The sequence below is a fragment of the Trichomycterus rosablanca genome, chromosome 7 (assembly GCF_030014385.1).
Source record: "Trichomycterus rosablanca isolate fTriRos1 chromosome 7, fTriRos1.hap1, whole genome shotgun sequence".
In the NCBI taxonomy this organism is placed as follows: domain Eukaryota; kingdom Metazoa; phylum Chordata; class Actinopteri; order Siluriformes; family Trichomycteridae; genus Trichomycterus; species Trichomycterus rosablanca.
The window spans coordinates 22,603,344-22,630,000 of NC_085994.1; the positions used below are offsets into that span (position 1 = coordinate 22,603,344).

Sequence of the window (26,657 nt, forward strand, 5' to 3'; positions counted from 1 at the left end):
CAATATGGACTACAATTCCCATGCTTTCCCGGACTGTCACGTGACTATCACATGTCCAGGGTCAGCCAATCCTGATCGCACTCACCGTCTCCGGAGTTTTGATTCAGTTCAGCGGTGTTCAGTTCCATGCGCATCTTATTTAAACTCTTCTGTTTGAGTCTCGTTGTGAAGTTTTGCAGATCGTCTTTGCTGTCCTTATTTCTGAATCTAACCATTACCGTGTATGATCCTTGTTGTCTTCCGTTTCCTGCCTGTCTGTTTATCCTCTGTTTTTGGATTTTGTACACCGTTTTCGCCCTTTTGATATTAAACTTTCCCTGATTTATATTCCGCAAGCGTCTAGTCAGTTTCTGCCTCTTGACATGTAAAATTAAAATATAAAGTATGTAAACAATCGCGATTGTCACATTTCTAACATCGTGTGAAAACGTTCATTCGAATTAACCGAATTAATCGTGAAAATCGCCCAGCCCTAAATACAGTTACATAAAATCAGGTACTTACAAGAAAGGTCTTGGTCACTGGGAGATACTGCAGCGTCTTTCTGACAGCAACTGATTAATGTGGTCGCAAGCACACCAGACATGAGAAAACGCCATGGCCCGTTTAATAAAAAAATACTTGTATGTCCATTCAGATCCACTTTTATTTTTTAACTCGTACTTGGTTTGGACAAACATGGTACCGCTAAAGTAACTTGTATTTACATAATTTACTTTTCAGTCGCAAGTTCATGGAATTACTTGGTGAATTTAAAGTGACAGCATCATTTATTTAAAAATGCATCAGCACTTCATTTGGCGGGCCGGATCGAGAGTTTTGCCGGGCCGGATCTGGCCCGCGGGCCGTATGTTGTGCACCCCTGTTCTAGACCTTCATCAGTGGTCACAGGACACTGCCCACGGGGCGCTGTTGGCTGGATATATTTTTGGTTGGTGGACTATTCTCAGTCCAGCAGTGACAGTGAGGTGTTTGAAAACTCCATCAGTGCTGCTGTGTCTTATCCACTCATACCAGCACAACACACACTAACACACCACCACCATGTCAGTGTCACTGCAGTGCTGAGAATGATCCACCACCCAAATAATACCTACTCTGTAGTGGTCCTGTGGGGGTCCTGACCATTGAAGAACAGAATGAAAGGGGGCTAACAGAGCATGTAGAGAAACAGATGGACTACAGTCAGTAATTGTAAAAGTACAAAGTGCTCCTATATGGTAATTGGAGCTGATGAAATGGAAATATTAAAACCTGCAGATTTTAATATTAGCTTTTAAACCTTCTCTGACCTCTCTACAGGTTGCCAGATCTTGCGGAGGCGTGTGTGCCGGTTAATGCATAGAGTAAAAAGGGTGAAACTCGAAGACAAAACCGAAGGAACTTGGAAAAGGTATTTGATCATATTCGGCCCTTTTACCATCACATAACGTTATCAGCGATTGTTCACAGGTTTCTGTTCTCAGTTTAGCAGCCGTCAAGATGACCACAGTAGACGACCTTTCGGACAGCACGGAGGTGGTGGAGATGGACGACGTTCCCTCGCAGTTCTTCGTGGAGAAGCACTCGTGGGACGGCCTGCGCGAGATCATTCACGGAAGTCGGAAGTACTGCGGCATGATCATCAACAAGGCGCCTCACGACTTTCAGTTCGTGCAGAAGAACGACGAGTTGGGCCCTCATTCTCATCGCCTCTACTATCTCGGTAAGGTTTTTACTCAGCGCTGTGCTGAAGGGTGTAATTTAGGAGTACTAACAGGGATGAAAGCTTGCTGAACTACTTTTGATTCATTATGAACCAAATGTCTTGTAGAATTGTTAATCTGATTTTTTTTTGTCAGACGAGCAAGTAAATGATCATTCAGTTTTGCCCTATTAGTTACGTCATGGGTTTTCAACCTGTGGGGCGCGAGTACCTGTCCAGAGGGGAGTGACATTACGAGAATTTTTTACTTTTAAAAGGAGACATATTTATTGTTGCCAGATTGGCCGGTTTTCCGATTTTGTTGGAAATTGGCAGGGTGAAACGCTTTTTGCAGGTGGACAAAATTTGGGCTGGTTCGTAATCATTTTGGCGGCTTAAAATATACACTGCATGGCCAAAAAAAGCTCACAAACTCTAATATTTAGTTGGACCGCCTTTAGCTTTGATTACGGCACTCATTCGCTGTGGCATCGTTTCCACAAGCTTCTGCAATGTCACAACATTTATTTCTGTCCAGAGTTGCATTAATTTTTCCCCAAGATCTTGTATTGAAGATGGGAGATTTGGACCACTGCGCAAAGTCTTCTCCAGCACATCCCAAAGATTCTCAATGGGGTTCAGGTCTGGACTCTGTGGTGGCCAATCCATGTGTGAAAATGATGTCTCATGCTCCCTGAAGCACTCTTTCACAATTTGAGTCCGATGAATCCTGGCATTGTCATCTTGGAATATGCCCGTGCCATCAGGGAAGAAAAATTCCATTGATGGAATAACCTGGTCGTTCAGTATATTCAGGTAGTCAGCTGACCTCATTCTTTGGGCACATAATGTTGCTGAACCTAGACCTGACCAACTGCAGCAACCCCAGATCATAGCACTGCCCCCACAGACTTGTACGGCAGGCACTAGGCATGATGGGTGCATCACTTCAGCTGCCTCTCTTCTTACCCTGATGCGCTCATCACTCTGGAACAGGGTAAATCTGGACTCATCAGACCACATGACCTTCTTCCATTGCTCCAGAGTCCAATCTTTATGCTCCTTTATATTATTAAAATTAATTAATTAAAAAATGTTTAAAAATCTATTTCAAACAGATTTATGTCAGGTTTTAAAGGGTGAAAGAAAAGAGAATTCTGATTTATTTTAATAAGACAATTATTGAAGTACAGTAATTAAGTATTCTTATTCTATCACATCTTTAATACCCGCCAATTGAGCTGGAATAACTTGTTCCTGTATTCATTCGAATTTTGATGTTTTTGTTTAGGTATGCCATATGGGAGCAGAGAAAACTCGCTACTGTACTCCGAAATTCCAAAGAAGATCAGGAAAGAAGCTCTTTTGGTTTTATCATGGAAACAGATGTTAGATCATTTTCAGGTAAATCATTTTCATCTCCTTAAAGCTGCTGAGAAAAAAACCCACTTTGGCTTAATGCTTTTTTTGTCTGTTAAGGTTTTTTGGCTGTATTTAGCACTTGTTAAAATGGACTTTGCTGGAAGAAGGCAGCCATCCTGTTTGAACATGATTTGGTGCTACAGCGTATACAGTATTGATGATTCAGAAGCTTCTGAACACTTTGTAAAGGCTGTAGCCACTAGGAAATTAAGGGCGAAAGGTATTGTGGTGGAAAAACCCTTAATGAAATACCTCAGAGACTGACTGGATTATGAGTATCATCCTTATATACTCCTGTAGACAGAAATTTCTTAGCAAGAACCAGGGATGTTCAGAAGTCACAAAAAAACGAGTCCGCGTCAAGTCACGAGTCTTTAGGCTAGAGTCCGAGTCAAGTCACGAGTCTTTAGGCTAGAGTCCGAGTCAAGTCACGAGTCAATATAATATACACAAAACATATATTGGAAATGTAGCGTAGAAATAAACAAATAATATTTAAGTTCAGATATAAAACAACAACAGATTAGCAACTGCATTTTGCTGTTTTACTCAGTGCCTTTACTTTCCTAGTCATTGTGCAAATAAATGTAATTTCCGTAACAAGAAGGTACCAGTTAAAAGCTTAAACTGATACGTTTTGTTTTCATTGCAAAGCAAAAGCGCGCGATAAGTCACGGCACAGCGGCCAAAATCCAAAACACAGCAAAAAATCATAACCACTATTTACCTTAGCTTATGTTCTTCCAGATGCTATTAAATGTATAACTGTGTGTTGTCCCATTAGGAATATAATCTGTTATTTTGTAAATGTGTGCTCATAATTAAAAACCCTAACTAAGTAAAAGTAATGCTAACTCTTTAGAAAGCCAATCAAGCGTTTCATTGACACATCATCTGTGTGACGCAAACTGAATTAATGCAAATAGCAGCATTTCTTACTAAAAATTAAAATCAGAAGGTCTGATTGGTTAAGAAAGCACAATTTCAACTATTAGCGCCAATTCTGTAGAAGCGTTCCATTCACCCCAATTGTTCCTGTGAAGTGCACTACATAGGGTATTCAACTATTTTAAGTGATATTCCAATCCAAAGGTAACGAAAATGTTTAAATGAAGTGAACTTGAAACTGTGTAGGGAGTAGGGAGCGACGCTTTATCACTACGCCGGAAGCTGGCTGTGACTAGGGATGTCCCGATCATGTTTTTTTGTTCCCGATCCCGATCCCGATCTTTAATTTTGATCCCGATCCGATACCGATTCTGATTCTCAAACCGATACTTGTATTTTCTAGATATTGTCTAGATAAGAACTAGATAATACTGTTTACACAGTGCACACTTCAAGTACATTACAGTTATTCAAATTAATCCAATGTACATGTTTAACAACTAAATAGCTCTGCAGTGCTGTAGGAAAAAAATTGCCTGCATCCAAGCTATTGCTTAATGTTCTTTTACAAAATAAAAGTAAACAAACCTAGTGCAGCATTGTAGTAAAAATGAAGTGAGATAATTACAGTTTCACTTTGAACTTTATATTCAAAGAACATAATTCTGTTTAATGCAGTGATACACTAAAAATGAACAAAAATCTCCACTCACAAGTGGTGTAGCAGCTTAACTTGAATATAAAAAAAACAAATAAGTTCCTTAACAGCATTACAGTAAAACCTGAATACCAAAATAAAATGGAAAGTCACTCTTTTGTTATGAATAATGGACGGGTCTACGCAAAGTGAGTGTGTTTTGACCCTTTGGGGCTTCCATAGTGCATGGGATAGCGTGCTCGGCTCTGGCTGTCCGCTATTCGGAACAGAAGAAGTTAATAAAGTGTTTTGCTCCCGACAATTGGTGAATATACCGTGTATTTCTTTCTTTATTAAGCAAGTGCATCGCTACGACGCTCGGTTACATAACTAAGCCAATCAGAGTGCTTGATACTGAGATGTCGTTCAGTCTTGTAACACGTAAACTTGTAAAAGCTGTATGTTATGGTCCTGAAGTTTTCATACTGGGATTAAAAGTTATTGTTTTGTAAACCGGAGTGATCCTCGACTCACACACCATATAAATTGTAAAATTCTACAGTAATGAACGCAGCTCTGCTCCCACCGCCTCGTGAAACGCTCGCATTGCAGACATTACACCGCTGTTGGACAGGGGACATGCTGACGTAAAACAAAAGATCGGGTTATGATCGGCATTAGTAAAGCCGATTTCCGATCAGTTAAAAATGCCTTGATCGGCCCCGATCCCGATCTGTGAGATCGGATCGGGACATCCCCTAGCTGTGACATTTACCCATTGTGTGCGTTGCGAGTTAAGACGGCGTTATTAGAGTGCAGAATATTTATAATAATAATAATCATATATATATATATATATATATATATATATATATATATATATATATATATATATATATATATATATATATATATATACAGTGTATCACAAAAGTGAGTACACCCCTCACATTTCTGCAAATATTTCATTATATCTTTTCATGGGACAACACTATAGACATGAAACTTGGATATAACTTAGAGTAGTCAGTGTACAGCTTGTATAGCAGTGTAGATTTACTGTCTTCTGAAAATAACTCAACACACAGCCATTAATGTCTAAATAGCTGGCAACATAAGTGAGTACACCCCACAGTGAACATGTCCAAATTGTGCCCAAATGTGTCGTTGTCCCTCCCTGGTGTCATGTGTCAAGGTCCCAGGTGTAAATGGGGAGCAGGGCTGGTAAATTTGGTGTTTTGGGTACAATTCTCTCATACTGGCCACTGGATATTCAACATGGCACCTCATGGCAAATAACTCTCTGAGGATGTGAGAAATAGAATTGTTGCTCTCCACAAAGATGGCCTGGGCTATAAGAAGATTGCTAACACCCTGAAACTGAGCTACAGCGTGGTGGCCAAGGTCATACAGCGGTTTTCCAGGACAGGTTCCACTCGGAACAGGCTTCGCCAGGGTCGATCAAAGAAGTTGAGTCCACGTGTTCGGCGTCATATCCAGAGGTTGGCTTTAAAAAATAGACACATGAGTGCTGCCAGCATTGCTGCAGAGGTTGAAGACGTGGGAGGTCAGCCTGTCAGTGCTCAGACCATACGCCGCACACTGCATCAACTCGGTCTGCATGGTCGTCATCCCAGAAGGAAGCTAACGCACAAGAAAGCCCGCAAACAGTTTGCTGAAGACAAGCAGTCCAAGAACATGGATTACTGGAATGCCCTGTGGTCTGACGAGACCAAGATAAACTTGTTTGGCTCAGATGGTGTCCAGCATGTGTGGCGGCGCCCTGGTGAGAAGTACCAAGACAACTGTATCTTGCCTACAGTCAAGCATGGTGGTGGTAGCATCATGGTCTTGGGCTGCATGAGTGTTGCTGGCACTGGGGAGCTGCAGTTCATTGAGGGAAACATGAATTCCAACATGTACTGTGACATTCTGAAACAGAGCATGATACCCTCCCTTCGAAAACTGGGCCTCATGGCAGTTTTCCAACAGGATAACAACCCCAAACACAACCTCCAAGATGACAACTGCCTTGCTGAGGAAGCTGAAGGTAAAGGTGATGGACTAAACCCAATTTAGCACCTGTGGCGCATCCTCAAGTGGAAGGTGGAGGAGTTCAAGGTGTCTAACATCCACCAGCTCCGTGATGTCATCATGGAGGAGTGGAAGAGGATTCCAGTAGCAACCTGTGCAGCTCTGGTGAATTCCATGCCCAGGAGGGTTAAGGCAGTGCTGGATAATAATGGTGGTCACACAAAATATTGACACTTTGGGCACAATTTGGACATGTTCACTGTGGGGTGTACTCACTTATGTTGCCAGCCATTTAGACATTAATGGCTGTGTGTTGAGTTATTTTCAGAAGACAGTAAATCTACACTGCTATACAAGCTGTACACTGACTACTCTAAGTTATATCCAAGTTTCATGTCTATAGTGTTGTCCCATGAAAAGATATAATAAAATATTTGCAGAAATGTGAGGGGTGTACTCACTTCTGTGATACACTGTATATACAGTGAAGCCCGAAATTATTCATACCCCTGGCAAATTTTGACTTAAAGTTACTTGTATTCAACCAGCAATTTTTTTTTTGACCAGAAATGACACAGGTGTCTTCCAGAAGATAATAAGACGATGTACAAGAGGCATCATTATGGAAAAAAATATTTCCCAGCTTTTATTTACATTTGAACAAAAAGTGGCATGTCCAAAATTATTCATACCCTTTGCAAACTGTCACAGTCTATGGGAAAATCCAAAGTTCTATACCATTCCAAATAGTCCAAGCTGTTCTAAAGCATCCTAATTACCCTGATTCTTTGGGAACAGCTGTTTTAATCAACTCAACAGGTGAAAAACAGCAACTCTCTGCAGTTGGTTTGTGGACAGTCATGGCTAAGACAAAGGAGCTCACTAAGGACCTGTGGCTGTGCATTGTGGCAGCTCACAAGTCAGGAAAGGGCTATAAGGCCATATCTAAATGTTTTCAAGTTCCAGTGGCTACAGTGCAAAGTATTATTAAAAAATACAAGACATTCCACACTGTGGAAAATCTCAGAGGACGTGGTCGGAAGCCAAAAGTGACACCTGTGCTGGCCAGGAGGATAGTGAGAGAGGTGAAAAAGAATCCAAGGATCACCACCAAGGCCATCCTGGTGAATCTGGGCTCTGCTGGTGGCAACGTCTCAAGGCAGACAGTCCAACGGACACTGCACACTGCTGGGTTCCACGGACGCAGACCAAGGAGGATGCCACTTCTCCAGAAAAGGCACACAAAAGCTCGCTTGGCCTTTGCAAATGCTCATCTGGACAAAGAAGAAGACTTCTGGTCTTCTGTTTTATGGTCAGATGAAACAAAAATTGAATTGTTTGGCCACAATGATGTATCCTTCATTTGGTGTAAAAAAGGAGAAGCCTTCAACCCTAAGAACACCATCCCCACTGTCAAACATGGTGGTGGGAACCTAATGATTTGGGGGTGTTTTTCAGCCAATGGACCAGGGAACCTAATCACAGTAAACGGCATCATGAAAAAAGATCAATACATCAAGATTCTCAACAACAACATCAGGCAGTCTGCAGAGAAACTTGGCCTTGGGCACCAGTGGACATTTCAGCACGACAACGACCCAAAACACACAGCAAAAGTGGTGAAGAAATGGTTAGCGGACAAAAACATTAACATTTTGCAGTGGCCCAGCCAGAGTCCTGACTTGAATCCAATTGAGAATCTGTGGAGGGAGCTAAAGATCAGGGTGATGGCAAGGAGACCCTCCAACCTGAAAGAGTTGGAGCTCATCGCTAAAGATGAATGGGCAAAAATACCAGTGGAGACATGCAAAAAGCTGGTCAGCAATTATAGGAAGCGTTTGATTGCTGTAATAGCCAATAAAGGCTTTTCTATTAATTATTGAGAAGGGTATGAATAATTTTGGACATGCCACTTTTTGTTCAAATGTAAATAAAAGCTGAGAAATATTTTTTTCCATAATGATGCCTCTTGTACATCGTCTTATTATCTTCTGGGAGACGCCTGTGTCATTTCCGGTCCAAAAAAAAAATTGCTGGTTGAATAAAAGTAACTAAGTCAAAATTTGCCAGGGGTATGAATAATTTCGGGCTTCACTGTATATATATATATATATATATATATACAGTGTATCACAAAAGTGAGTACACCCCTCACATTTCTGCAAATATTTCATTATATCTTTTCATGGGACAAAACTATAGAAATAAAACTTGGATATAACTTAGAGTAGTCAGTGTACAGCTTGTATAGCAGTGTAGATTTACTGTCTTCTGAAAATAACTCAACACACAGCCATTAATGTCTAAATAGCTGGCAACATAAGTGAGTACACCCCACAGTGAACATGTCCAAATTGTGCCCAAATGTGTCGTTGTCCCTCCCTGGTGTCATGTGTCAAGGTCCCAGGTGTAAATGGGGAGCAGGGCTGTTAAATTTGGTGTTTTGGGTACAATTCTCTCATACTGGCCACTGGATATTCAACATGGCACCTCATGGCAAAGAACTCTCTGAGGATGTGAGAAATAGAATTGTTGCTCTCCACAAAGATGGCCTGGGCTATAAGAAGATTGCTAACACCCTGAAACTGAGCTACAGCATGGTGGCCAAGGTCATACAGCGGTTTTCCAGGACAGGTTCCACTCGGAACAGGCTTCGCCAGGGTCGACCAAAGAAGTTGAGTCCACGTGTTCGGCGTCATATCCAGAGGTTGGCTTTAAAAAATAGACACATGAGTGCTGCCAGCATTGCTGCAGAGGTTGAAGATGTGGGAGGTCAGCCTGTCAGTGCTCAGACCATACGCCGCACACTGCATCAACTCGGTCTGCATGGTCGTCATCCCAGAAGGAAGCTGACGCACAAGAAAGCCCGCAAACAGTTTGCTGAAGACAAGCAGTCCAAGAACATGGATTACTGGAATGCCCTGTGGTCTGACGAGACCAAGATAAACTTGTTTGGCTCAGATGCTGTCCAGCATGTGTTGTGGTGCCCTGGTGAGAAGTACCAAGACAACTGTATCTTGCCTACAGTCAAGCATGGTGGTGGTAGCATCATGGTCTTGGGCTGCATGAGTGTTGCTGGCACTGGGGAGCTGCAGTTCATTGAGGGAAACATGAATTCCAACATGTACTGTGACATTCTGAAACAGAGCATGATCCCCTCCCTTCGAAAACTGGGCCTCATGGCAGTTTTCCAACAGGATAACGACCCCAAACACAACCTCCAAGATGACTACTGCCTTGCTGAGGAAGCTGAAGGTAAAGGTGATGGACTAAACCCAATTGAGCACCTGTGGCACATCCTCAAGTGGAAGGTGGAGGAGTTCAAGGTGTCTAACATCCACCAGCTCCGTGATGTCATCATGGAGGAGTGGAAGAGGATTCCAGTAGCAACCTGTGCAGCTCTGGTGAATTCCATGCCCAGGAGGGTTAAGGCAGTGCTGGATAATAATGGTGGTCACACAAAATATTGACACTTTGGGCACAATTTGGACATGTTCACTGTGGGGTGTACTCACTTATGTTGCCAGCTATTTAGACATTAATGGCTGTGTGTTGAGTTATTTTCAGAAGACAGTAAATCTACACTGCTATACAAGTTGTACACTGACTACTCTAAGTTATATCCAAGTTTCATGTCTATAGTGTTGTCCCATGAAAAGATATAATAAAATATTTGCAGAAATGTGAGGAGTGTACTCACTTTTGGGATACACTGTATATATATATATATACAGTATATATATATATATATATATATATATATATATATATATATATATATATACTGTATATATGGCTGCTTTTATTATAATTTTTATAATGTTTTGTTTATGCATACAGTGGGGCCAAAAAGTATTTAGTCAGTTACTGATTGTGCAGGTTCTCCTACTTAGAAAGATGAGAGAGGTCTGTAATTTTCATCATAGGTACACTTCAACTATGAGAGACAAAATGAGAAGAAAAAAATCCAGGAAATCACATTGTAGGATTTTTAAATAATTTATTTGTAAATTATGGTGGAAAATAAGTATTTGGTCAATAACAAACAAGCAAGTTTTCTGGCTCTCACAGACCTGTAACTTCTTTAAGAAGCTCTTCTGTCCTCCACTCGTTACCTGTATTAATGGCACCTGTTTGACCTCGTTATCTGTATAAAAGACACCTGTCCACAGCCTCAAACAGTCAGACTCCAAACTCAACCATGGCCAAGACCAAAGAGCTGTCGAAGGACACCAGGAAGAAAATTGTAGACCTGCACCAGGCTGGGAAGAGTGAATCTACAATAGGCAAGCAGGTTGGTGTGAATAAATCAACTGTGGGAGCAATTGTAAGAAAATGGAAGACATACAAGACCATTGATAATCTCCCTTGGGGTCAAGATCTCATCCCGTGGGGTCAAAATGATCATGAGCCAAAATCCCAGAGCTACATGGAGGGACCTGATGAATGACCTGCAGAGAGCTGGGACCAAAGTAACAAAGGCTACCATCAGTAAACACTACGCCGAGAGAGGGACTCAAATCCTGCCGTGCCAGGCGTGTCCATCTGCTTAAGCCAGTACATGTCCAGGCCCTTCTGAAGTTTGCCAGAGAGCATATGGATGATCCAGAAGAGGACTGGGAGAATATCATGTGGTCAGATGAAACCAAAATGGAACTTTTTGGTAAAAATTCAACTCGTCGTGTTTGGAGGAAGAAGAAGAACCCAAGAACACCATACCTACTGTGAAGCATGGGGGTGGAAACATCATGCTTTTGGGCTGTTTTTCTGCAAAGGGGACAGGACGACTGATCCGTGTTAAGGGAAGAATGAACGGGACCATGTATCGTGAGATTTTAAGCCAAAACCTCCTTCCATCAGTGAGAGCATTGAAGCTGGAACGTGGCTGGGTCTTCCAGCATGACAATTATCCCAAACACACCGCTCGGGCAATGAAGGAGTGGCTCCGTAAAAAGCATTTCAAGGTCCTGGAGTGGCCTAGCCAGTCTCCAGACCTCAACCCCATAGACAATTTGTGGAGTCTGTGTTGCCCAGCGACAGCCCCAAAACATCACTGCTCTAGAGGAGATCTGCATGGAGGAATGGGCCAAAATACCAGCTACAGTGTGTGCAAACCTGGTGAAGACTTACAGGAAACGTTTGATCTCTGTCATTGCCAACAAAGTTTATGTTACAAAGTATTGAGTTGAACTTTTGTTATTGACCAAATACTTATTTTCCACCATAATTTACAAATAAAATCTTTAAAAATCCTACAATGTGATTTCCTGGATTTTTTTTTCTCTTTTTGTCTCTCATAGTTGAAGTGTACCTATGATGAAAATTACAGACCTCTCTCATCTTTCTAAGTAGGAGAACTTGCACAATCAGTGGCTGACTAAATACTTTTTTACCCCACTGTATATATACAGTGTATCACGAAAGTGAGTACACCCCTCACATTTCTGCAAATATTTCATTATATCTTTTCATGGGACAACACTATAGACATGAAACTTGGATATAACTAAGAGTAGTCAGTGTACAACTTGTATAGCAGTGTAGATTTACTGTCTTCTGAAAATAACTCAACACACAGCCATTAATGTCTAAATAGCTGGCAACATAAGTGAGTACACCCCACAGTGAACATGTCCAAATTGTGCCTAAAGTGTCAATATTTTGTGTGACCACCATTATTATCACTGCCTTAACCCTCCTGGGCATGGAATTCACCAGAGCTGCACAGGTTGCTACTGGAATCCTCTTCCACTCCTCCGTGATGACATCACGGAGCTGGTGGATGTTAGACACCTTAAACTCCTCCACCTTCCACTTGAGGATGCGCCACAGGTGCTCAATTGGGTTTAGTCCATCACCTTTACCTTCAGCTTCCTCAGCAAGGCAGTTGTCATCTTGGAGGTTGTGTTTGGGGTCGTTATCCTGTTGGAAAACTGCCATGAGGCCCAGTTTTCGAAGGGAGGGGATCATGCTCTGTTTCAGAATGTCACAGTACATGTTGGAATTCATGTTTCCCTCAATGAACTGCAGCTCCCCAGTGCCAGCAACACTCATGCAGCCCAAGACCATGATGCTACCACCACCATGCTTGACTGTAGGCAAGATACAGTTGTCTTGGTACTTCTCACCAGGGCGCCGCCACACATGCTGGACACCATCTGAGCCAAACAAGTTTATCTTGGTCTCGTCAGACCACAGGGCATTCCAGTAATCCATGTTCTTGGACTGCTTGTCTTCAGCAAACTGTTTGCTGGCTTTCTTGTGCGTCAGCTTCCTTCTGGGATGACGACCATGCAGACCGAGTTGATGCAGTGTGCGGCGTATGGTCTGAGCACTGACAGGCTGACCTCCCACGTCTTCAACCTCTGCAGCAATGCTGGCAGCACTCATGTGTCTATTTTTTAAAGCCAACCTCTGGATATGACGCCGAACACGTGGACTCAACTTCTTTGGTCGACCCTGGCGAAGCCTGTTCCGAGTGGAACCTGTCCTGGAAAACCGCTGTATGACCTTGGCCACCATGCTGTAGCTCAGTTTCAGGGTGTTAGCAATCTTCTTATAGCCCAGGCCATCTTTGTGGAGAGCAACAATTCTATTTCTCACATCCTCAGAGAGTTCTTTGCCATGAGGTGCCATGTTGAATATCCAGTGGCCAGTATGAGAGAATTGTACCCAAAACACCAAATTTAACAGCCCTGCTCCCCATTTACACCTGGGACCTTGACACATGACACCAGGGAGGGACAACGACACATTTGGGCACAATTTGGACATGTTCACTGTGGGGTGTACTCACTTATGTTGCCAGCTATTTAGACATTAATGGCTGTGTGTTGAGTTATTTTCAGAAGACAGTAAATCTACACTGCTATACAAGCTGTACACTGACTACTCTAAGTTATATCCAAGTTTCATGTCTATAGTGTTGTCCCATGAAAAGATATAATGAAATATTTGCAGAAATGTGAGGGGTGTACTCACTTTCGTGATACACTGTATATATACAGTATATACTGTATATATATATATATATATATATATATACTGTATATATATATATATATATATGTGTATATATATATACAGGGGTTGGACAAAATAACTGAAACACCTGGTTTTAGACCACAATAATTTATTAGTATGGTGTAGGGCCTCCTTTTGCGGCCAATACAGCGTCAATTCGTCTTGGAAATGACATATACAAGTCCTGCACAGTGGTCAGAGGGATTTTAAGCCATTCTTCTTGCAGGATAGTGGCCAGGTCACTACGTGATGCTGGTGGAGGAAAACGTTTCCTGACTCGCTTCTCCAAAACACCCCAAAGTGGCTCAATAATATTTAGATCTGGTGACTGTGCAGGCCATGGGAGATGTTCAACTTCACGTTCATGTTCATCAAACCAATCTTTCACCAGTCTTGCTGTGTGTATTGGTGCATTGTCATCCTGATACACGGCACCGCCATTGGATGCACATGGTCCTCCAGAATGGTTCGGTAGTCCTTGGCAGTGACGCGCCCATCTAGCACAAGTATTGGGCCAAGGGAATGCCATGATATGGCAGCCCAAACCATCACTGATCCACCCCATGCTTCACTCTGGGCATGCAACAGTCTGGGTGGTACGCTTCTTTGGGGCTTCTCCACACCGTAACTCTCCCGGATGTGGGGAAAACAGTAAAGGTGGACTCATCAGAGAACAATACATGTTTCACATTGTCCACAGCCCAAGATTTGCGCTCCTTGCACCATTGAAACCGACGTTTGGCATTGGCACGAGTGACCAAAGGTTTGGCTATAGCAGCCCGGCCGTGTATATCGACCCTGTGGAGCTCCCGACGGACAGTTCTGGTGGAAACAGGAGAGTTGAGGTGCACATTTAATTCTGCCGTGATTTGGGCAGCCGTGGTTTTATGTTTTTTGGATACAATCCGGGTTAGCACCCGAACATCCCTTTCAGACAGCTTCCTCTTGCGTCCACAGTTAATCCTGTTGGATGTGGTTTGTCCTTCTTGGTGGTATGCTGACATTACCCTGGATACCGTGGCTCTTGATACATCACAAAGACTTGCTGTCTTGGTCACAGATGCGCCAGCAAGAGGTGCACCAACAATTTGTCCTCTTTTGAACTCTGGTATGTCACCCATAATGTTGTGTGCATTGCAATATTTTGAGCAAAACTGTGCTCTTACCCTGCTAATTGAACCTTCACACTCTGCTCTTACTGGTGCAATGTGCAATTAATGAAGATTGGCCACCAGACTGGTCCAATTTAGCCATGAAACCTCCCACACTAAAATGACAGGTGTTTCAGTTATTTTGTCTAACCCCTGTATATATACAGTGTATCACAAAAGTGAGTACACCCCTCACATTTCTGCAGATATTTAAGTATATCTTTTCATGGGACAACACTGACAAAATGACACTTTGACACAATGAAAAGTAGTCTGTGTGCAGCTTATATAACAGTGTAAATTTATTCCTCCCTCAAAATAACTCAATATACAGCCATTAATGTCTAAACCACCGGCAACAAAAGTGAGTACACCCCTTAGTGAAAGTTCCTGAAGTGTCAATATTTTGTGTGGCCACCATTATTTCCCAGAACTGCCTTAACTCTCCTGGGCATGGAGTGTACCAGAGCTTCACAGGTTGCCACTGGAATGCTTTTCCACTCCTCCATGACATCACGGAGCTGGCGGATATTCGAGACTTTGCGCTCCTCCACCTTCCGCTTGAGGATGCCCCAAAGATGTTCTATTGGGTTTAGGTCTGGAGACATGCTTGGCCAGTCCATCACCTTTACCCTCAGCCTCTTCAATAAAGCAGTGGTCGTCTTAGAGGTGTGTTTGGGGTCATTATCATGCTGGAACACTGCCCTGCGACCCAGTTTCCGGAGGGTGGGGATCATGCTCTGCTTCAGTATTTCACAATACATATTGGAGTTCATGTGTCCCTCAATGAAATGTAACTCCCCAACACCTGCTGCACTCATGCAGCCCCAGACCATGGCATTCCCACCACCATGCTTGACTGTAGGCATGACACACTTATCTTTGTACTCCTCACCTGATTGCTGCCACACATGCTTGAGACCATCTGAACCAAACAAATTAATCTTGGTCTCATCAGACCATAGGACATGGTTCCAGTAATCCATGTCCTTTGTTGACATGTCTTCAGCAAACTGTTTGAGGGCTTTCTTGTGTAGAGACTTCAGAAGAAGCTTCCTTCTGGGGTGACAGCCATGCAGACCAATTTGATGTAGTGTGCGGCGTATGGTCTGAGCACTGACAGGCTGACCCCCCACCTTTTCAATCTCTGCAGCAATGCTGACAGCACTCCTGCGCCTATCTTTCAAAGACAGCAGTTGGATGTGACGCTGAGCACGTGCACTCAGCTTTTTTGGACGACCAACGCGAGGTCTGTTCTGAGTGGACCCTGCTCTTTTAAAACGCTGGATGATCTTGGCCACTGTGCTGCAGCTCAGTTTCAGGGTGTTGGCAATCTTCTTGTAGCCTTGGCCATCTTCATGTAGCGCAACAATTCGTCTTTTAAGATCCTCAGAGAGTTCTTTGCCATGAGGTGCCATGTTGGAACTTTCAGTGACCAGTATGAGAGAGTGTGAGAGCTGTACTACTAATTTGAACACACCTGCTCCCTATGCACACCTGAGACCTAGTAACACTAACAAATCACATGACATTTTGGAGGGAAAATGACAAGCAGTGCTCAATTTGGACATTTAGGGGTGTAGTCTCTTAGGGGTGTACTCACTTTTGTTGCCGGTGGTTTAGACATTAATGGCTGTATATTGAGTTATTTTGAGGGAAGAATAAATTTACACTGTTATATAAGCTGCACACAGACTACTTTTCATTGTGTCAAAGTGTCATTTTGTCAGTGTTGTCCCATGAAAAGATATACTTAAATATCTGCAGAAATGTGAGGGGTGTACTCACTTTTGTGATACACTGTATATATATATATATATATATATATATATATATATAATAATTATTATTATAAGTATTCTGCATGTCAGCATGTGTTATACATATATAAAATTGTCATACGTAACTAATGTTAACACATGCTGACGCTAGTGACTCTTGTTGTTCACGATACATTTTTTTGTGAGTCATGAGTCGAGTCCGATTCATTTGAAACAAGTCCGAGTCAAGTCTGAAGTCGCTGTTTGTGCGACTTACGTGTCGCAGACTCGACTCACCATCTCTAGCTAGAACATAGGAACTGGTCTCAGTCAGCTAGAACTGGATTTTGGAGGTCATACAATGCAGCTGACACACTTCTTATCACATACACCACATACACAACCAGTAACATTCCATTGCAGCAGTATTCTTGGTATGTTAGAATATGACTATAGGCAATCATGCTCTAAGCATATCTACATTTTCTTAGTAGTAATTGATTAGTAATTGATCACAGTATTAATGCTCATGGTTCTGAAATAGGACATCCAACAAGCTCTTAATCAGGTGTCCACAGTAAAAATAACTACTGTTACATTCTAGTTTTGTTTTTGTCTTGTTTTTGTCTTATTAGGCAACCCCTCAGCATGGCATGTACTCCCGGGAGGAGGAACTCCTCCGCGAGAGGAAGCGACTCGGCGTGTTCGGCATCACGTCCTATGACTATCATGCGCAAAGCGGCCTTTTCCTCTTCCAAGCCAGCAACAGCCTTTTCTATTGTCACGATGGCGGGCATAACGGCTTTATTGTGAGTTGACACAGTTTCTCGGCTTCAATAATAACCCAGCTTTTTTCACCATGTTTTACACCTGAACATTTTCCTGTATTTCTATGCTATAAAAATTGTGTCCCGTTTAGCAGACAGCACCCATGAAACCTGTAGAGATTAAGACTCAGTGCTCAGGGATTCGCATGGACCCCAAGATCTGCTCCGGTGATTCCAACTTCATTGCATTCGTCAACAACAATGACCTGTGGGTGACTAATATCGAAAGCGGGGAGGAGCGACGGCTGACATTCTGCCATAAAGGTGATTTTTTTGAAGGGGTTGGCATGTTTGTATGATATCCTCCAAATGTGTCATGTGACTGCCAAGTCGAGTTTCCTAATGTCATTTAAATTAAACTGTTGATTTAAACAGTGCGTATTCACATAAATTAATTCTGCTAGGAGCTACTGCCGGGATCCAGGGTCATCCAGGTGTAATCCCCAGTGGTGCTATAAACCATTCAGGCATCTACATAAAGACACTTTGTTAGAGTGTGTATGGAAATTGTGCCGATTTGGTCTAGAGTTGCAGAACCTGTTAAATTATTATTGTCTGTTTTCTCTGTAGGCTTGAATAATGTAAAGGATGACCCAAAGTCGGCTGGCGTGGCAACCTTTGTGATCCAGGAGGAGTTTGATCGTTTTACCGGCTACTGGTGGTGTCCAACAGTTTCTGAAGGTTTGTGTCAAGACGTACTCTTCTAAAGCTCAGTGCGTGCTGACGTGGCAATAAATCCCAGCTATCATCATCTAAAGCTCAGTGCCATTTGTTTTTGTTGGGTATAGCTGGATGGATGGATAGATAAGTAGATAAATAGATAGATACTTTATTAATCCCGAAGGACATTAAGGAAGTTTCACTATATTGCAAATATAGCTGGGCAATATGGTCATATATTGCCTAACAATAGAAATTTGCCTTAATTGTTTGAGTTTATTATTTATACCACATTATGGAAAAAAAATATATTATTTTTTAAAACTCAACTTATTAAAAAAAATATAAACCAATTTCTAATTTAACCCAGCATTAATTTTGAAAACTATTAAAAAATAAAATAATAAACTATTAAAACTTTACTTAGGTTTACAGGTATGGTTTGGTATAAACAGAGCGTTAGCAAAAGGGTGGGTCATTTATCAGCAAGCATGTGTCAAGCTTTTCCACTTTGCAGTAGAACTACATGAGCAAATAGTCTAATAGTTTAAGACACAAATGCAAGGAATTTAGGATTTCACCATCTACAGTCCTTAATATTATTGAAAGATTCAGGAATTGAGAGAAATGTCTGACATGCTGCTGTATCGATTGTAAACACATGGGCTCAGGAATACTCAGGAAATGTGTCTTCCGGTCTGCTTTTAATTTTGGATGTAATGGACAGTGTGTCGGTTAATAGTAAGCCATGAAATGTTGACATGTCTGTCATGGGATTGACAGACATGCATATTTTGCCAAAATCTTTCTACAGATATCCGACTGTCAATGGTTCACGGCTTACTATTAACCGACGACCTTATAGCATCCTATTAAAATATAAAGCTGATCAGCTGGGTGTCCTCTAGCAGGTACATTTGGCAGTTGCCTGCATCAGACAAAATTGACTACCAGTCTGCTGGGTGGGAAGGTGGGACTAATAAGTGGGTGGGGTCTTCAAACGCTGCGTAAGGACTTACGTAACCTGCGTAAGGACTCTGGTTAGCAGCCCGAGGCGCCTATACAGAAGTGGAGGAAATCATTATATATATATATATATATATATATATATATATATATACACTCCTGATCAAAATCTTAAGACCAGTTAAAAAATTGCAAGAATTTGCATTTTGCGCTATTGGATCTTAAGAAGGTTCCAAGTAGAGCTTCACAATGCTAAAAGAAGAAATTGGTGCAAGAGACAAAAACTTTTAAGCAGCCAATTTATTGAAAACTGCATTTACACTCAAACATGCTTTTTTCAGCTGATCAAAAGTTTAAGACCACGGCCTTTAAAAGCCAAAATGTGCGCAGAAATTTGGATTCCATGTCATTTTCTGTCAAGTATTTACACTGTCAAGACCTCCTGATGGCAAAAGCAAAAAAGCTCACTGACTGAACGTGGTAGGATTGTTGAGCTTCATAAGCAAGGCCTCTCACAACGTGCCATCGCTGCTGAGATTGGATGCAGTAAGACAGTCATTTTGCATTTATTAAAAGACCCTGAGGGTTATGGAACAAAAAAGTCAAGTGGTAGACCCAAAAACATTTCACCAGCGCTGAGCCGCAGGATCCGATTGGCTGTCCGTCAAGACACGGGACAATCCTCGACCCAAATTAAGGCCATTACTGGTGCTGACTGCAGCTCAATAACCATCAGACGGCATCTGCGAGGGAAGGGCTTCAGAAACAAAAAACGTCTTCAAAGGCCACGTCTTCTTCAACGCCACAAAATTGCCCGTTTGGACTTTGCAAGGGAGCACCAAACATGGGACATTGAAAGGTGGAAGAAAGTTTTATTCTCTGATGTGAAAATTTTTTACCTTGACGGTCCTGATGGCTTCCAACGTTACTGGCATGACAAGGAGATCCCACCTGAGATGTTTTCTACGCGGCACAGTGGGGGGGCGCCATCATGATTTGGGGTGCTTTTTCCTTCAATGGAACAATGGAGCTTCAGGTTGTGCAGGGGCATCAAACAGCAGCTGGCTATGTGGAGATGTTGCAGCGGGCATCCCTCATGACTGAGGGCCCTCGTCTGTGTGGTAACGACTGGGTTTTTCAACAGGACAATGCTGTAGTTCACAATGCCCGCCTGACAAAGGACTTCTTCCAGAATAACGTCACTCTTTTGGACCATCCTGCGTGTTCCCCTGATCTAAATCTGAATGAGAACATTTGGGGATGGATGGCAAGGGAAGTTTACAAAAATGGACATCAGTTCCAGACAGTGGATGCCCTTTGTGAAGCCATCTTCAACACTTGGAGCAACGTTCCCACTAGCCTCCTGAAAACACTTGCATCAAGCATGCCTAAACGATTGTTTGAAGTGATCAACAAGAATGGTGGAGCTACTCATTACTGAGTCCTTTTTTTGACACTTTGATTTCTGTTTTGAGGGGGTTTTCGGTTTTTTTTGAGCTATGGTCTTAAACTTTTGATCAGCTGATAAACAGCCTATTTCAGTTAAATTGTTGTTTTCAATAAATTGCCTGCTCAAAAGTTTTTGTCTCTTGCGCCTATTTCTTCTTTTAGCATTGTGAAGCTCTACTTAGAACCTTCTTAAGATCCAATAGTGCAAAATGCAAATTCTTGCAATTTTTTAACTGGTCTTAAGATTTTGATCAGGAGTGTATATATATATTAGGGCTGTCACACGATTAAAAATTTTAATCGAGATTAATCGCGATTAAAGAACAAAATTAATCGAGATTAATCTCGATTAAAATTTTTAATCGTGTGACAGCCCTAATGTATATGTATTCATCTCAATTAATCGCAAACTAATAATTAAGCAAAATTTGAACAGTTATGCACATTGTTATTGCAAGAACGTGTTTACCAATAAAACATTCATAAAATATGATAAAATTATTAAATCTAAATTCATTGTAGAAAGCACATTATCTGACAAAAGTGAGGATCTTTTCCTGTTTATAACCCTGACACTGAAAACAGGTGCACCAATCATTATGTTTTGATCTAATATAAGGCATCAATAAAGCATCAAAACACAAATATGATTATTTCATAGATCTATACCTTTAATACTGTGTTTGTGCAGAAAGAATACTGGGAAATACTGTTCTAAATTACCATTTAAACACCTATAAATACCTGAAACAGTCAAGTTAACAGACATTATCTATAAGTAATTGACTGTAGCTATATAAAAAAAAGTGTTAATTAAAACAGTCCATGTAAATGCTTAGTCCATATAAATATCAGATACGAATGTGTTTTTAGAAAACTACAAACATCACAAATATAAATCATGTTTATAACCATGTGATAAAATAAGCTGAATAAACTGTAGAGATGAAACATCACACAGAGTTTCACTTTTTACCGGAGGGGGAGGGGGAGGAGGCGGAGCTACGCGGTTTTGATGGACAGCTCTAGCAGCCAATGGAGATACTCGTTACAGAGCTTGCGTGGTTTCATTCATCTTTTCATCAACACGTAAAAAAAGTGAAAACCGCTAAAAGTAGTTTATCATCGGACAGTTCATGTGCTTTACATCCTAATTCATCTGAAATACAGTTAATTACCACAGAGACACACATGTATATGCCAAATAAAAATAGTTAGATTAAAAATTTTAATCTTGATAAATTTTTTTAATCGCGATTAAAATTTTAACGCGTTAATCGCGTTAATTAACGCGATTAACGACAGCCCTAATATATATATATATATTTGTATGAATAAATATATTATAAATATTTATGTATATATATATATATATATATATATATATATATATATATATATATATATATATATATACAAAAATAAAAGTGATGAAGTATTTGTTTCTAATTACTGTATTTATACTTTTGTTTTCTATTGTAGATGCAGCTGGGTGCAAAACCCTGCAGCTGCTTTATGAAGAGGTGGATGAGTCGGAAGTAGAGATCATTCACGTCCCATCTCCAGCACTGGAGGAACGTAAAGCAGATGTGTACAGATATCCTCGCACCGGTAATCTTCATACTCTGACATCACAGATGTTTTGTCTCACAAAGTATTGGTACCAGGAACATAGAAATGATCCAATACCAAAAGTTTGAGGTCCAGTACTCTATGTACCTGTATAGGTTTTGGACCAACAAGTGATGGTACTTTGAGTGTATGGTAAGGAACATAGTACAACCAGATAAGCTTGGAATCTATCAAAATCAACACCGCGAGCACACCAGCAATACCAAGAATCTGTGATTTGTTAAATCTGTTAAAAATGTATTTAACTGACACAAATAATAATTTGTAAAGTGATTTGGATTTGGGGGGTGTCAACAAAGTAATAATGGTATATTATTGCAAACACTCAATGTAGTTGCTAGATTAAAAAAATAAATAAAAAAAACCTAATAATTATCTCACCCTAATTTCTAATTTTTGGGCGCTCTCTTGTGTTACTTTTTTCCCAATAATATAAAATGTCTTGTGTTTTCATTTCAGTTTTCCACAATTCTGACCTGACCTGTTTTCTTCTGTGCTTTTAGGTAGTAAAAACCCTCAGATAAGTCTAAAACTGGTAGAAATCCGAACTGACGAGAATAGTAAAGTAAGTATTGAACACTCATCATCAATTTGCTTCAGGCCGTACATTTAAATTAGGGATTCAAAATTAGCCAGTTAACCATTGAGCCTATAGCCATTTAATCGATTGTTTTGCATTTCTTGTAATCTTGATCCTTGTTGTTTTTTTGTTTTTTTTCATTTTTGATCTGTAGATTGTGAGCACGCAAATCAAGGAGCTTGTTTTACCTTTTAACACACTATTTCCTGCAGCTGAGTACATCGCACGGGCCGGCTGGACAAAAGACGGCAAATAGTATGATGCTTTCTTACATTTTTTATATTATTATATAAGATAATTAAAGGCTTACCAGTGGTTAGACCAAGGCTCTTAACCATCAGTTGCTTGTATTGTATTATAGACATGATAGATGCCCTAAATCTAAATAGCAGGGTTAGTTCAAATGAGCTAAAGTGACTGGTTTCTTTCATGCCAGTGCATGGGCAGTATTGCTGGACCGCAGTCAACAGAAGCTGCAGCTGGTTTTGCTGCCACCATCCCTGTTCCTGAGCGTAAGCATGGAGGAGTCCGAGTGGGAAGAGCATGTCGCAGCCATGCCCGAGGGTGTACAACCCTTTATTATTTACGAGGAGGCGACGGATATCTGGATCAACGTAAGTGCCTTTATTTAATGATGTTTTAATTGATAAAGTATATTTAAGCAGATTTTCATATCTGTACATAAGATGCGACCAAAAAACATGGTAGTGGATGTTGCGCAATAACTCACAAACCCTCACGTAACGGATGAGGTGATGTTGAGCCACCACTCCATGAGGCAATGTTCTGTTTTTACCTGCCAAATATGTTGTTTCATAATAACTGGGCAGCTTGGAGTTTCTCTTTTTTACACTGGTTACCTAGTAATGTAATCGTGTAGGTTACCTCGACCCCCTTCTTATTTGCCCATAGTTCAGTGGATTCGCACATTACACCGGATATCTGAGACACTCACCGATCCCCATGCTCCTCCACTTCTATACAGGCACCTCAGGCTGCTAACCAAAATCCTTGCACAGCATTGAAGACCCCACACACTTGTTAGACAGTCTTTCCCACCCAGCAGACTGGTATCCAATTTTGTCAATTGGCAGTGCCTGCTAGGGGGTACTCACTCGACCAGTAGCAGAGCTGAAATTTGAACTCGGGGAGTTCAGATTCCCAGAGCTGGTGTTTGAAGTCCCACATCTTGCCCATTGTTTACAGATTGCTTGCTGTTACTACACTTATTATCAATGGTTTATAGTGCTGCGTTCAAGTTGCTTTCATTTTTTACAACCTGTAGCCCGGTGGTTCTCAACTGGCAGGCCTTACTCAGCCTAGAGGGTTTCCCATTAAAATCACTATGATGGGATGGGAAAATGAATAGGCTGTTAGTATACATGAGCTCTCTTGTGATGTCATAACATTTGAATTTATACTACCTATAGCCTATGCTGGGTGTTTAGGAATGGACACATATTAGATTTGGCCACCACAATAATGCAGTCAATTGATGGCAACTATGAATAATTCCAATTCAGTTGTTGATGCAGATCCCGCTGATGTACACCAATGTGAGGAAGCTCCTACCACTAGTTCACCAGAAGTAAACCCACTACATCAACCAAAATATACCAGAAAATACCAAGATATTTACCTTTATCATGGATTAATTGAATTTCTCATAAGCAACAACACAAAAGCATAAGAATATCATAACCCGTGTCAAGGTGGTCCAAGAAAAAAGGTTGAGAACCATCGCTGTAGCTTATATTTTTGGGCATAATTCCAATCAGTAGTATATTCGGAGCATTAACAGCAGTCCAAGACACAGATTATGTAGGAGACATGGACTCATTCATACAAATGGTCTGTTCCTGTCCAAACTGGGCTTTTCTTGCAGTTGAAATGTTCCCACTACTGCCTCAACTTAAAACTTAGGCTTTTCTTTTCTCTTCTCTTATTGGCAACAGGTCCACGATATATTCTACCCCTTCATTCAAACCAGCGAGGACGAGATCACGTTCCTGTGGGTGAACGAGTCAAAAACAGGCTTCTGCCATCTGTACAAAATCACGAGCCTGATCCAGCCGGGATGCCAGCGGTGGACTAGAGACTACTTTCACTGTGAGGGTAGGATGCTTTGTTTATACTGTATTAAGCCTTTCTGGAAGATGTCAGGAACTGCTAAGCACCTGTTATGTGTCTGGAAAGCTTAAAATGTAGTAAAGTGATTTGATGTGTCCTCTGTCTGTGGCTAATGTATTTATTTATATATATTTATTTATATATATATATATATATATATATATATATATATTTTGACACGGCGCCCTTTAAGGAAATTAGCAGACTTGGCAGCAAAACAAGCCATACCATCCCCAATCCAACAATGCCCTTACCCACCAACCGATCTCGGACCTGCCATAAATGCATACACCACAGAAGCTTGGCAAAAAGAGTGGGAAACTTAAATCATCAATAAATTCTACTAGATCCACCTTACTATAAAAACAGATCGAACTCAACACCCCAAAAACGATGGGAACAATGTATATACACAAGGTCCCACAAAGGACACAACAAACTTACTCATACCTGCCTGCTAAAGGGAGATGGGGCCCCTCTTTGGATTAAGAACCTCCAAACAAAATTCTATAATACAAACAACTACAAGGAAATCTTCACCTCAACCCCCCCCCCCCCCCCAATAAATTAAGAACAGTTTAACTGTACACTGTACAACTGTTCAGTCATGCAAACAACACCCTAATCCCTGTAAAGTCTAAGGACACACCAAACTCACTCATACGTACTTGCTAAAGGGAGACTAGGCCCCCACTTGCCCCCTTTGTGGAGCATGAACCTCTGTCAAACATCACCAAAATTCTACAATACAAACAACTATGGGTGAATCTTCACCTCAGTAACCCACCCTCCATGTTCTTTGAAGCACTAGGATTGCAAAACCCAATACCCAAATTCCTATAGTCTCTTCATAAACCCCTATGAAGAAATAATCGAACCCCCCCCCCCCCCCCCTTGACTTTTTAAGACGGAACCTGTTATTCAGCCATGATAACAGCCATAGCAAGTGACGAACAAACAAAACTATGGAAAAAAAACTATGGAAAACCTAAATCATCAGTAAATTCTACGAGATCCACCCTACTATAAAAACAGAACTTGATGCCCTAAAAAACGATGGGAGCAAATTATGTACGTAAGATCCCGCAAAGGACACACCAAGGCCCCCACTTGCCCCCTTTGTGGATCAAGAACCTCTGTCAAAAGGTGAACAACACCAGAACAATAAAGTTCTTATATTCTTAGAAGCAATAAGACTTTAAAATACCATTTAAGATATAACAAAAATCTAATCAATTAAACTTTACACCCTCTCAGTTATGCAAACCACACCCAAGTCCTTATAAAGGCTCTTTATTTTGATTTTTAAAACGGAACCTGTTACTCAGCCATGATAACAGCCATAGCAGCTAACATGGCATAAGAATCAAACAAACAAACATCTGTTTTGGATTTGTAGTCACGTTTTTACTTGTAATACTTAATGTAACAAAGTCCTCGAAACAGAATATGTCACCACTTGACTACCTGTGCTTATACAACTCAATCAGACTTAGATTTCCAAAACACCGCGGACGGATCGAAAACAGTGACCCATGTGGGTGCAGCGTTTTTTACCAACGGTCACTGTGACGGTATCCGTCCTCGTCATCATGCCTCAATATTGATGTACAGTTTCAATATCTGTCTATGCCATAAATATACCCAGTATGTTGCTGATATGGCAATAAACCCAGACAAACAAACAAACATACAAACAATATCCTGCCAGATGTGTCCAGACAAAACAAATAACAGCGTGTAAATGGTTTTGTGGCATAGAATTTGGGAACATTCACACAGCTCTGTTTTATTTTATTTATTATTTCCTAAAC

At 41.1% G+C, this 26,657-nt stretch overlaps 1 protein-coding gene across 2 annotated transcripts in view; it reads left to right on the forward strand.

Annotated features, from left to right (window-relative positions):
* Positions 1-26,657, forward strand: part of dpp9 (dipeptidyl-peptidase 9) — a 52,543-nt gene that overhangs the window by 7,717 nt on the left and 18,169 nt on the right. The window contains exons 2-12 of one of the 2 annotated variants that reach the window (XM_062999143.1): positions 1,303-1,393; positions 1,467-1,705; positions 2,976-3,088; positions 17,235-17,408; positions 17,519-17,690; positions 17,997-18,107; positions 21,984-22,112; positions 22,637-22,698; positions 22,868-22,968; positions 23,150-23,327; positions 24,669-24,828. In XM_062999143.1, coding sequence (XP_062855213.1) covers positions 1,338-1,393; positions 1,467-1,705; positions 2,976-3,088; positions 17,235-17,408; positions 17,519-17,690; positions 17,997-18,107; positions 21,984-22,112; positions 22,637-22,698; positions 22,868-22,968; positions 23,150-23,327; positions 24,669-24,828 — 1,495 coding nt within the window. In that variant the 5' untranslated portion in view covers positions 1,303-1,337. The remainder of the gene's footprint in view (positions 1-1,302; positions 1,394-1,466; positions 1,706-2,975; positions 3,089-17,234; positions 17,409-17,518; positions 17,691-17,996; positions 18,108-21,983; positions 22,113-22,636; positions 22,699-22,867; positions 22,969-23,149; positions 23,328-24,668; positions 24,829-26,657) is intronic. The other variant, XM_062999144.1, reaches the window with a different exon arrangement.